At 58.7% G+C, this 12,969-nt stretch overlaps 4 protein-coding genes across 4 annotated transcripts; 2 read left to right on the forward strand and 2 right to left on the reverse strand.

Annotated features, from left to right (window-relative positions):
* Positions 1-1,675: 1,675 nt before the first annotated feature.
* BJ171DRAFT_507849 (tubulin-tyrosine ligase family-domain-containing protein) lies at positions 1,676-4,843 on the forward strand (the record flags this gene model as incomplete). Its single annotated transcript, XM_053111252.1, has 8 exons — positions 1,676-1,896; positions 2,130-2,472; positions 2,671-2,805; positions 3,128-3,344; positions 3,702-3,740; positions 3,981-4,094; positions 4,329-4,435; positions 4,757-4,843. The coding sequence occupies exons 1-8, from the start codon at positions 1,753-1,755 to the stop codon at positions 4,840-4,842; spliced, it is 1,185 nt and encodes a 394-aa protein (XP_052965831.1). The 5' UTR covers positions 1,676-1,752.
* Positions 4,844-5,507: 664 nt separating this feature from the next.
* On the reverse strand, positions 5,508-6,620 carry BJ171DRAFT_424970 (putative endo-1,3(4)-beta-glucanase; the record flags this gene model as incomplete). The annotated part of the gene is made up of 2 exons (XM_053107695.1): positions 5,508-6,013; positions 6,176-6,620. 2 exons carry the CDS (start codon positions 6,618-6,620, stop codon positions 5,508-5,510), a joined length of 951 nt encoding a protein of 316 aa, XP_052965832.1.
* A 1,657-nt stretch (positions 6,621-8,277) lies between these two features.
* On the forward strand, positions 8,278-10,692 carry BJ171DRAFT_132528 (uncharacterized protein). The gene is made up of 2 exons (XM_053105635.1): positions 8,278-8,690; positions 9,004-10,692. Exons 1-2 carry the CDS (start codon positions 8,375-8,377, stop codon positions 10,524-10,526), a joined length of 1,839 nt encoding a protein of 612 aa, XP_052965833.1. The 5' UTR covers positions 8,278-8,374; the 3' UTR covers positions 10,527-10,692.
* Positions 10,693-11,430: 738 nt separating this feature from the next.
* On the reverse strand, positions 11,431-12,510 carry BJ171DRAFT_132518 (uncharacterized protein). Its single transcript, XM_053105634.1, has 2 exons — positions 12,152-12,510; positions 11,431-12,022 (listed from the first exon to the last, which is right to left on the reverse strand). Exons 1-2 carry the CDS (start codon positions 12,397-12,399, stop codon positions 11,584-11,586), a joined length of 687 nt encoding a protein of 228 aa, XP_052965834.1. The 5' UTR covers positions 12,400-12,510; the 3' UTR covers positions 11,431-11,583.
* Positions 12,511-12,969: the final 459 nt, after the last annotated feature.

Genomic DNA, 12,969 nt, shown 5'->3' on the forward strand with positions numbered 1-12,969 from the left:
ACGAACAACACGAACAATGCAAGCAGCACGAGCAACTCATCCGCCGCCGCGTCGGGCTCGAGCAAGTGAGCATGAGTGATGGGATGTGGATGATGGGGCAGGACTGGTGGGGTTGGAGTGATGGGACGTGGGCGATACGATGGAGTGATGCGATGTGCACCACGGAATATGGCTCGCCCTCATGGCTCTCGATGGTCGATGGTCGATGGTCGATGGTCGATGGTCGATGGTCGATGGTCGATGGTCGATGGTCGATGGTCGATGGTCGATGCTCAATGCTGATCTCTCGGTCCTCGACATTGCTGCCGCGATTCCGATCCATGCCGATTCCCACCAAACGCCATCAGTATCGAGTCTGGATCCAAGCCCTCTCCGAGACCGTCACAGCCACCACAGCAGCCAGCTCCGTCCATCCCAATGCTTCCGGCTTTCCAGCCACATCCTCCCATCCTCCCATCGCTCTCCCGTCCACACTCCCGCTCGCTGTCGCAGTCCCGGTCCCTGTCTCGCTCGCACTCCCGCTCCCAGTCGCTGTCTCAGTCGCTGTCCCAGTCGCTGTCTCAGTCGCCTCCTTCGGCCAGGCCCTTCGGTCGCCCGACCCCGGCCGCCACCATGTCGGCAAAGCCGATTCCGCCTCTGATTCCGTCGTCTGTGGTTGGCATCAGGACAGCCTCGTCCCCGATCTCGGTGGCTGGATCGCCAGTGAATCCAACGACCATCGAGGATGGAGGCGAGAATGCCACCCAAGGCACCGCAGGAGCAGACAGTGCAGGAGCAGACAGTGCAGGAGCAGACAGTGCAGGAGCAGACAGTGCAGGAGCAGACAGCGCAATCTCCACCAGGATCACTCCCAACACCAACACCAACACCAACACCAACACCAACACCAACACCAACACCAACACCAACACCAACACCAACACCAACACCAACACCAACACCAACACCAACACCAACACCAACACCAACACCAACACCAACTCATCGGTGTCACTTCCCACGGCATCCACCTTCGCCGAAGCAGCAGCCTCCATTTCCTCTCCAGCTGTGGTTGCTTCCCTCATCACAACTCTCCCCATCACAACTCTCCCCATCACAACTCTCCCCATCACAACTCTCCCCATCACAACTCCCCCCATCACAACTCCCCTCACCACAACTCCCCTCGCCGCTGCCAGTGACCCGCACCAGCCCAACCTCATGTCGCTCTCGAGTCTCAGTCTCGGCTCGCCATCGTCGTCGCTGTTGCTGGAGGGTCCGTCGACACTCTTGTCGTCATCGCTGATCTCGTCGTCGCTGCTGCCGCTGTCGCTGCTTCCGTCATCGCTGTCATCGCTGTCATCGTTGTCGTCAAGCACTGGGTCGCCTTCGTCCATGGCCGGATCGCCTCGACCAGTCACTCGCTCCGGACCAGTCCCTCCCACCTCGTCGTCTGTGGCCGGGACGACAATGCGGACATCACTCTCTGTCGCCGACCCGCCGTCTGTTGCAGGCGAGGCATCCACCAACGGGACACCATCGCCCAACGGCCAGGCATCGATCACCGGCTCGACATTGGCAACGACATTAGCAACGACGGCGACAGCGACAATGGGTGCTGCATCCACCAACGGTGTGCCGACCACAGGCGGCCCTGCAGCGACACCGGTGCCTCCCCCCACGGCCACGGGGACGGCCCCGGCCTCGGCCACACCAGCGGCAGCCATCCAGATCAAGTTCCGGACGTCGCTCCGCAACACAGTGTACGATGTGATGCGGGATCGGTCGTGGCGCGAAGGCGACTCTGAGATGGACTGGGACTTTTTCTGGGCAGATGTGCACTGGGTACACGAGACCTTTGACCATGTGTATCTGCAAGAGCACCAGAAGATCAACCACTACCGCAACCACTACGAGGTGAGTGAGTGTGAGTGTGAGTGTGAGTGTGAGCGGAGGTGAGTGTGGGAGTGTCTGAGTGAGTGATCAGTTGTGGGAGCCATGATCCAATCCATCCAGTCTCACCACTCTGGCAAGCCGTCGACAACCACCACATGTTGGTCCACACTGGCCGCCCACAGTCGACTGTGTCTCCATCGTCCACTGACCACCCGCCTCGCTGACTACCCGCCTCGCTGACCACCTCGCCTCAGCTCACCCGGAAGGACCTCCTGGTCAAAAACGTCAAGCGGATGATCAAGACCATGGAGAAAGAGTACGGAAAGACCGAGGCTGCAAAGTTCGAGTTCATCACCACGTCCTATGTGCTTCCCCAGGAGCACGCCCTGTTCCAGGAAGAGTTCAAGCGCAACCCCGGATCGGTGTGGATCATGAAACCCGTCGGCAAGGCACAGGGCAAGGGAATCTTCCTCATCAACAAGATGTCGCAGATCAGCCAGTGGCGCAAGGACCCGAGGGTGCGGGGTGGATCGGACGGCGATGCACCCGAGGCTTACATTGTGCAGAAGTACATTGAGAACCCGTATCTGATCGGAGGTGAGGCCGAGGGGTGGTGCTGGTGCTGGTGGTGCTGGTGCTGGTGGTGCTGGTGCTGATGTTGTGGGGTATTGTGGTGTTGATGTGGTGTTGATACTCCTGCTGCTGCTACTCATTTGTCGTCGGATGGCCCGGTCCATCCGAATCGACCACTGCACGGCGGTCGTGCTCGACTGACTGAGGCGTCGCTGTCCACAGGGAAAAAGTTTGACATCCGAGTGTATGTGCTGGTGACATCGTACTATCCCTTGGTGGTGTACATCCACCGCAACGGCTTTTGTCGCTTCTCCAACTACCAGTTCTCGATGAACTCAAAGGACATTTCGAACCTCTGTGAGTGGCGCTGTGGCTCTGACTCTGGGCTGCTCGGCTGCCCGGCTGTGACCTGATGCATGGCGTGTGTTGATGTGTGCTGTATATCTCGATGTGTGTCGTCCGTCTCGATCTGTTTCATGGCTTTTGTGTGCAACAGCTTGCACAATGTCGCCCACGATTGACTCGCCTCCATCACTCCACTCTCACACTCTCACACTCTCACACTCTCACACTCTCACACTCTCACACTCTCACACTCTCACACTCTCACACTCTCACACTCTCACACTCTCACACTCTCACACTCTCACACTCCCACACTCTCACACTCTCACCCCAGACATCCACGCCACAAACGTCGCCATCCAAAAGACCTCGCCGCACTACGATGGCGACAAGGGTTGCAAGTGGCTCCTGCGCAACCTCAAGACCTATCTCACCAGCAAGCACGGCACCGCCGCCATCAACGAGCTCTTCACCGAGATGGAGGCGCTGATTGTGCGCAGTCTGATGAGTGTCCAGAAGGTCATGATCAACGACAAGCACTGCTTTGAGCTGTGAGTAGCGGCCGGCGGTGCTGGTGCTGGTGGTTGTGGTGGTTGTGGTGGTGCTGGTGGCTGTGGTGGTGGTGGTGGTGCGGGCATGAGGACTGACTGGGCTGCTTGAAGATCGTCTGGAAATTGGCGCAGATGTGGATGTCGGTGTGATGATCACCACCAACTGCAACCTGCACCATTCCATCACCACCTGCACCACCACCTGCACCACCACCTGCACCACCACCTGCACCACCACCTGCACCACCACCTGCACCACCACCTGCACCATCCCATCACCACGCGCAACACCACCCCATCTGTCTCCAACCCAACATCCGCTCACCGCTCACCACGCATCACCCACCGCATCCACAGATACGGATATGACATCCTCATCGACGACGCCCTCAGACCGTATGTGTTGGGCCTGATCCTGGGTCGACTTTGACTGCACGCACGGACCCGCCACTCGCCGACCACCTGCTGACCATCATCCATCACCGACACGATCACTAACATACCGACACCATCACTAACATACCGACATCACCGACACTATCACTAACATCACCAACGCCATCGACACCATCCGCCGATACCATGTCCGCCTCAACCCACTCGCCTGTGCAACGCACATCCTCCCACCCTCTGCAGATGGCTGCTCGAGGTGAATGCGTCGCCGTCGCTCACGGCCGAGACCCAGTTCGACTACGACCTCAAGTATGCAATGCTCAACGACGCCTTTGATGTCATTGACTTTGAGAAAAGGTCAGCGACGACAGGCGGCACATGGCGCCTGTGCCGGAGGTGTCTGTTGACCCAGCCGCCAATGTCGAGCAGCGGTGGCGGCTGGGCCAGGCAGAGGCATGATGAGCTGGGGCCGAGTGCGGTTCCCACCGCCACCACCACCACGGCTGATCATCCCGCACCACCACGACTGATCATCCCGCACCATCCGCACCATCCGCACCATCCGCACCATCCGCACCATCCGCACCACAGATACACCAATGACAAGAAGCTCAGGACCCGTGTTGGCGGCTTTGATCTGGTTTACAACGACGGACCTGTCAAGCACGAGCGCACCAGCAGCTATGCCTCCTATCTCGGTGCGTGCGTGTGGTGGTTGTGGTGGTTGTGGTGGTTGTGGTGGTTGTGGTGGTTGTGGTGGTTGTGGTGTTGCAGAGCGAGCTGCGATGGCAGCGGCCATGACGAGGCAGACCGATCCAGTGACGGACGGTCGATGATGTGACATGCATCCGCGACGGGCCCCATGGGTATCCATGAACACATCCACATTCATGGTCACGACTCTCTCCACGGAATCGCTCTCCCACTCCCACTCTCACATCCACTCCCACTCTCACTCCCACTCCCACTCCCACTCCTACTCCCACTCCCACTCTCTCACCGGCTTGCTCTCGCTCCAGGATGCTATCACCCAATCAAGCGTGCTCCGCGCATCAAGAAGCGGCTCGGTGGTGGGGCGGGATCGGGTCCCACCGTCCCGAATTGAGTCACATCGATCTATGAGTCTTCAGCCACCTCACCACCGAGTCATCCATTCGTTGCATGTACATCTGACAGCCCCAGGGATCTCTGTCAATAACCTAGAGTACAGACATCAAAACTAACTTGCCCTTCGGGCACTTCTATTCAATCAAACAATCCAGGCAGCTTTCACATAGAGTCATTGACCGAGATTATGGCGGAGTTGGCTGGGTTCCAGTTTTTATAAAACCATAGAGGATACTCTTCAATATAGATTCCTTTCACTAGCGATATAATGTTCGTTGCGGTAAGTTTGCGCTTCTGAGCTTGTCTGGATGCTCATTCCTAAATGAAGACCATGGCCAGTGCACCCAAGAGTGTACCCAGCCCAAGGGTGGCACTCGTCACGCTGGTCCTCAGGGCTCCCGAGGAAGACTTCTTTGTCGGGACGGCCGTGGGAGCTGAAAGGGGACTGGCCGAAGCAGCCAAGACGCCGGGCGGGCAGGTGATCGAAGAGTTTGTGAACGGATCGGCGGGGGCTGGGTTCAGGAAAGGGCTGAGTCAGACGATGCACTTGGTTCTGGACCATGAAGTGTCCACCCGAAAGTCCATAGACACTGCTTCCTTCCCTCTCCCTCGCTCTCGTCATATCTTGTATTGGATGATTGTGAGTCGCTGTCTCCGGCCACTCTACTTACCATTGTTCTTGTATTCCTTGATGGAATGAATGGCCCAGTAGGCATCGTTAAAACCCCCTGGCGTGGAGAGGACATACTGCTCACAGGTCAAGTCGGAAGGGCATCCTGAGTCGCCCCAGTTGCTGATGGGCCACTTGCCACAGAGCGCGGTGTTGATGATCAGGCGCAGGTCTTGGAAGTGGTTCGAGGGACAGCAGCCAAAGTCAAAGCGCATCAGGGGAAGGCCCCAGGTATCGGGGTTGGGGTTCTCGGACAGAATGTCAGCGGGAATGTTGGGGCGGCTGAAGAAGTGGATGGCAAAGCCGTTGGTGTCCCAGTTGATGGTGTAGGCGCCGCCGCCGACGGCGTTGAACTGAGGACCAAAGGTCGAGGAATCGTTCACTTTGGTTGCACAGCCGTTGGAGAGCGCGGGGCTGGGAACGGGCGGGTCGTTGATGCCACAGGTCTGAGAGAGCGCCTGGCCGAGCTGGCTCGATCTGTCGGGCTCTCCGTAGCATCCTTGGGTGGTGGTATGGGGAGGCGAGTGACATGATGTGTTGATAATGTGAGCGTTATGTGGATGGGTGAGTGAAATAGCACCGTCTGGGTTGGATGGACCCACCCCGGCTGCCTATCGGACCCACGCCGGACTGTGCTTCTCCGTGCAAGTCAGCAACCTACCCGAGGAGGTGTGGATGACCATGTTGTTGTAGCTCATGGTGTTGACGCCTTCCATAAAGTCCAGCTCGCCCTGGTTGAGACCCTTGAACCACATGGCGGGCCAGGTTCCGCAGCCCGTCGGGGCGTGGCCAATGTCGGCGACGAGCAAGGTTCCAGAGTTGTAAACTTTGTTGGACTGAATGCGAACCGAGCTGCGCTTGCCGCCGCTGGGGACGACGGTGGAAGAGTCGACGGCCATGAAGGCACTGCCAGCGCCCTGGTTGAAGTAGATCAAGTTCGCCTTGGTAGCGTTGGCGCGCGAGATATACTGGTTGGTGGTGTTTGGGGTTGGATCCTTGGCGGTCATGAAGCTGAAGTTGTCGAAGAAGGTGAGGCCGGAGAACTCGGCGACCTTGGTGAAGCTGGCGGCGGCGACGAGCGAGGCAGCATGGGCATCGAGCAGCATCACGAGTGCAACGGCGAGGGCAGTCTTGGGCGCCATGGCGAATGAATAGCTGGGGCAGCAGATGCAGGGGCGGCAGATGCAGGACGAAGAGGACCCGCAGCCGGGGGCGACGGGCAGGGCAAACCAAGACCGACGGGGCGGACGCGCTGGGGTGCCGAGTGGGACAAGACGAAGCCGTTGTACAGGCGCGCGCCACGGCCACTGTTGTGTGGAGGCAATGTGCTGCTCTGTCAGCAAAGACATTATACAGCGCCGCATGGGGCTGTGCAGCCAGCAGAATGGGACTGCTGTGGGGTGTTGCCTCGCCACCAAACAGCAGCATGTGTGGGTGGAACTGCAGGGCACACAACCATGTCACCAGACGCGACGGTGCGACGGGCGAGCCAAACTGCAAGCCCAAAACCGGGTGGGACCGGTGTCTGTGGCGGCGGATGCTGTTCGCCAGCAGCATGTGTGGGTTGTGATGCTCCTGGCATCTGTCCAACGGCACAGATTGGCCGAGATGGGCGACGGATGCTGGTGCAGGGTGGGCCCGCACGACCGGATCAACCAGCGCGACTGTTGGATGGGAGCGTGTGCTGGTGTCGCCCGTGGTTGATTGCGACTGCTGAATGCGGGCACTATCCGCGAAGCAGCAGAGGCACTCTGCATCGCGAGCAGCATCATTCGCACGGATGGAACCGGTGCCGACAGGATCGCGCAGTCCTCACGGGCAATGACGCCAAGCAGCGCATCGACACTCAGCATCAATCCAACGACACTCAGCATCAATCCAACGACACTTAGCACCAACGCAACATCTGCGCAGCATCGCTATCGGCGGCGCCCCCACCCCGCAGGCACGCGCATCCGCTCACAGGCATACACTCGTGCGCCCACTCCATGGGCGGCTCTCGTGGCACAGAACACAGCCGATCACGGCGACACACGGCACTGCGATGAGCACACAGCCGGGCGCCGCGCAGCCGCGTCTGTGCCTCCTCTGGACGCGCACTCACGCCTGGAAGCGCCCGAAATGGCAGCTGGCTGCGCCGCGCCAGAGTGCTGCCAGCTGCTGTGTCTGTAAGGGTGCTTGTGCGCGGCCGACGCGTCGGCGGCGTCGTGCGTGCAACGCCTTCCTTTTTCGTTGCACGGGCAACCGCGACGGGGGAGGAACGCGCAGGGCGGCTGAAGGCGCTTCTGCAGAAGCGCTTGTTGGGCGCCGATCGCCGGGACGGGCCCGGACCGACCAGGACTGACGCCGTCGAATCGCCGTCGAGAATAAGACTGGTGGCGATTGTGTCCTGCTCACTGGCTGGCTGGCTGGCTCGGTCTGTTTTCTGCCCTGTTCCTGCAGGTCTGTGCTCCATCGTGTGTCCTGCGTTTGTCGTCCATCTCGTGTTCCTGCGACTATTTCCTGTATTTGCCCTCTGTCCCTGGGTGTTGCCTCTCTGGGTGCTGCCTCTGCTCCGGTCGTCCGTTGCTCTTTTCTTTTCATCTCGCCTCTCCTTCGTCTTCGCTTCGGCCTTTCGTCGCCGTCCCATTATAAGCAACGCCCCTTCCTGGAGCCCCAGTTGCATTCCAAGTTACTCGCGCCTCGGCTCGGCATCCTCCCTGCGAGTTCCCCTCCCTCCTTGGCCCACCCGCCGTGGCTGGACGCTATTGCCTGCCGCTGACTCTCGATCGGCCCCGCGACGCTTGTTCCTCTACCTGCAGGCTACCTCGTCCTCCGCCTCCTGATCTGCATATTCCCTGCGTGTGATATCACAAGCCTCATGAGTACTCCCAGCCGACCTTCCTACGAGGCCCTTCCTGGAGAAGGCGCTCCTCCCTCGACCTCCACGATGCAACGGCAGCCGCCTTCGAGCTCGGGGATTCCCAAACGAACTCTCTCGGTCATTCCCCAGTCCCGGTCGTCGTCGCTGGACTGCCTGGCCAAAGAAGGCGTCCTCTCGATTGCCATCGTTCCACCCCTCAGCTCTAACGCTGGCTCCAAAAAGACAGCCTCGCCGACCTCATCGAAACCTATTGGAATACCCATTGCCAGTCTTTCTCTTTCCGACCTGCAAATCACGACTTTCTCCACGGAAGGTAGGCAGCCTCCTGGATACAGTGGCGGCTCGATGTTGAGACAGTCGGAATCGCTGGTTGTCGTGGTTGTTGGATTTGTGGTTGTTAGATTTGTGGTTGTTAGATTTGTGGTTGTTAGATTTGTGGTTGTTGGATGTCTAGGGACGTTATTGCATCGCGATCAAAGTTGGGCAATCCCTCTGCCCCCCTCGGGCCTTCTTCTGTAGTGTTACCTCGGTGCATTCCGGCATCCGATTCTTACTCTGCACGCTCGATATCCACCTCCACTCACACCCACTCCTTCGTAATTCATCACCATTCCCGCTCTCACCAGCAACCACCCCGACAAACTCCCTCCCACTCCGGCCAAAGGATTCCTCCAGCACCATGGCGACCACCCCCACGGCCTCCACCCGCATCAAAGAGGCTGCCTCGACAACTCTCCATAACAAGTTCACTCCTGCCCTGACCAGCGCCCCCACGCTCAACCTGCCCCCGCTCACTCTTCCCACTCCCCATCCGACCACATACCTCTCGGCCACCACCCCGGCGGTGGTCACGCCTGGATCCGTCAAGACCAGCCATGCCGCCTTTGGCACCACCCCGACTGCCCCCATGCCCACCCGGCCCACCACTCCTTTGCATACTCTGGCTCGATCAAAGACTCCCGCTCTCGTCTCCTCGCCCGAGCATGCCGCCGCCGTCGCCCAGGCCACGCTCAGTCGCCCTGTTGCTGCCCCTCCCTCGCCCGTGTCATCGAGACCCACGACTCCCACGGCCCCGCCTCCCGCGGCTCCTGCTCCTGAAATCACCCCCGATCTGCCCGAGCTGATGGTGTACATGACCTATCGTCGTCTCCACCCCAACGCTGTCATCGCCAACGAGCAGTCCCTGCCTCAGCATTACATGATGACCCAGGAGTCCATCCGATCCGTTCTCAAGATCACCCAGGTCTCCTTTCCCATCAGCGTCCTCTCGCTGCTCTATCTCTTCCGTCTCAAGGAGCCGTCGCAGACGGCCACAGAGTACGAGATCTTGACCAACTGTCTGATCCTGTCGCAAAAGTTCCTCGACGACAACCGATATACCAATCGCACGTGGGCCAAGGTCATCAGTCGCTCGCTCGAGGAGATCAACAGCGCCGAGATGGTCATCCTCAAGGATCTCAACTGGGACATCAACGTCTCCAAGTCCGAATACACCTCCTTCTTGCGCACCATCCAAACCTTCAAGAAGGAACTCTCTGAGAAGCTCCCCGAGCTGCGCCCTGCGTTCAAGTCCTACCGAATGTCCATGTCCTCGACCCGACCCCGCAACCCTGCCTCGCAGCCACCTCCACCGCCGCTGCCGTCGCCCACTAGCTCCACGCCCGTCTCGGCGACGACTCCACAGGGTACCAATTTCCCAGCCCCACCCAACAACGCCGTCGTCCTGCCTTCGAGTATGTCGGCGCTTTCGCACCAGCACAACACCCAGCACGCGCTGGAGCGATTCAGCCATGCCACCAGCGCCCCTTCTCTGAAGCGCTCCACCTCCGTCGACCGGGCCACGCGCAACCCCATCAGCGTCCCGAGCCTGAAGCGTTCGTTGTCTCGAGGCCACGCCATCATCCCGAACTTCCTGAAAAGCAACAGCACCTCCGACGCAGTCGGCGCCCCCAACTCTGGAAACAGCTTTTGGACCCTCACTCGCAAGAAGAAAGAGTCCAAGGAGGAGCTGCATGCCGCGGCCGCCGCTCAGCCACCGATGCCCCATCCGTCGATTTTGCAGCAGCAACAGCAGCAGCAACAGCAACAGCAGCGTGCAATGACGCGAAACGCCGCCCCCGGAGTCATCGTCATTGGTGCTGACAACTAGTCCACGATTCTGCGCCGTCGCTGTCATGCCCATCCCCATGCTTCCCTCCCAAGGGTGATGGATGTGGCTCCTGCTGTCGTCCCTGTCACTTTTGCCGTTTGATTCCACTTTCCACCCTCGGCTCGGTGGCCTCGGCCCCGCCTCTCCATGTACTTTCTGTCCCCACTCCTTCTACGCTGCATTTTGTCGACGCTGTCAGTCCCGAGGATCGACGACCAAGTCTCGTCTCGTCTCGCCTCCGTGTTGACTCGATGCAACATCTCACTGTCCCTCACTCCGTTCACCTCCCGCGTCTCCCTTCCGTTTGCTTGATCGCCTTTCCTCCTAGAGTATGCGTCGTCTGAGTTCACGCCTGTCTCTCCGTAGCTCATATGATCTCATCCTGTACTATTATTTATCAAGATTACTATTCAGTGCCAGCTCGCCCTTTTCCCCGATTCGTGACCCTCGTTTTCTTCTTACCTTGCCATTCCCTCGTTGCCTTTCCGCCCCTTCTACACGACTAATTTCTTATTGTTGTTTGTTGCTGGAATCTCTGCAGTGCCGAGTGCCCGCTCCCCTCCGCTCCCTTTCCGTATTCCTCTTCTCGCCCGCTGCCCACCCTCCCCTTCTACCTTTTGACTTCCCCCCCCCTTTCTTTTTCTTCTTCCAGCGTGTTGTGGTTTTTGTACACACATATACACGCAGCTTGGCTCCAGAACCAGTGATGTTTGTCGCCGGATCCAGCAGGGCCACTAGACCCAGGATGTGATTTTGATATGATTTGATGTACAAATGAAAGAGGAAGAACCGATTTTTATTGGTACGGAGCAATGCCTTGTGTTCCTTGGTCTTTCCTCCCTGTCGGTAGGGCGGACAGGGCGACAGGCTCCAAGCGGAGGGTATGATATCGAAGCACTTCGATTGGGTGATTGGTCGGTTGATTGGCTGATTGGCTGGTTGATTGGCTGATTGGCTGGTTGATTGGCTGATTGGCTGGCTGCAATCCATCCGGTCATAGCACATCTCGCGGACTGCCCAGACAGCGATGACCTCCTCGAAGCCAACGCAGCCTCCTTCAGTTGAAGGACGAGGTCACTGCGGCAATGAAGCACACCGCCGAGAGCACCAACTGCGAATTCTCACAGTCTTCGGTCTCGAGGTAGTAGGTGACCTTGGAGTCCATCATGCTCTTCTTGAGCAAGTGTCGACCGCCACACTCCCCAAAGAAGCGCTGTTCGCGCGAGTTTGGGTGTTTGATGATGATGATGTACTTGCCGAGCGAAAAGTCGCCTGTGCAGCAGTAGATGGGTGCCCCCGGGTAGTTCGGGCTGATCTGGATCTTGAGTTGGTTCACGTATTCGAGGTGGGCGATCGTCACGCCCGCGGTTTGGATGACGTACCTTGCGGGATAGAGGCTGTGTGTTTTCGGGTTGTTGATGTCAAAGTCGCTGTTATAGAGCTCGAGGTATTCGGTGGCCGAGAATTGGGGTCGGGTGTCGCGGATGGTCAAGAGCCTTTCCGCCGGGAAACGAGTCAGCGATGATGCCGTCGTGCCCTGGGCCCTGTTGCTTCTGCCTCCTCCCCTCGCTCGTCCGCACTTGCAAGTCCTCTATCGACACCGGCAGCTTCTACTCGGCGCCTACCTCTTTGTCTCCCACTTTTTCAGGTTCACCACAACCGCTGAAGCACCTGTCCGTGTCGATATCTGGACTTTCTTAACCTTGCCGCTCGTACCAGACGAGATGACGCCGATGACAAACTGCTGCTTCTGCGTGACCTTCATGAACGACACATGCTTGCGGGTCACCGGTCGCGGGGGCTCTGATGCAGCCTCGGACTTTGCTGGCGAGCCCTGAAGAGTCGATTCGTTGCTTGCGGCGCGCTTGCGCATTTCCTCTTCCTTTTTCTTGGTTTCGTTGGCGAGTCGTTTGAGGAGAGCACTGCAGCCCGAAACAACGATGCCGTCAATCAACGGAACAGAGCATGCTCGGGTCGAATGGCTTGCTAGATCGTTCACAGGTGCCTTGGACCAACACGGACTCAACAATCGCAAGGACCGCTTCACTTACGTCGCAGCTAACCCAGAGTCCTCGCTGTGTGTGTACCATCCAGGATGAGTCGCATCAGTCACATATTCACGAATAAACCGGCCTCGCTTCGATGGGACTTACAGCTTATTCTCCTCTGCCTTGGACCGGAGGAGTTCCAGCGCCTCCATCTGTCGGCGGTTCGGAACAATAATCACCTGCATCTTGATGCACTGGTGTCTGGCTGTGTCGCAAAGAAACCCACCATACAAGCAGCCTTGGTCAGTTCCATATTCGCGGTGCTGCCTAAAACTGTGGCTTCTAGCAGTTTCTATCGCATCCATCTCGATCTGCTTCAATGATGCGCCCATCCGTCGCCCTTTGAGCAGCGCGATCAGCCGGGGAGGGGCAATCTGCACTTACGCTCGATAAAT

Source organism: Polychytrium aggregatum, assembly GCF_025602895.1.
Source record: "Polychytrium aggregatum strain JEL109 chromosome Unknown BJ171scaffold_22, whole genome shotgun sequence".
Classification (NCBI taxonomy): Eukaryota; Fungi; Chytridiomycota; class Chytridiomycetes; order Polychytriales; genus Polychytrium; species Polychytrium aggregatum.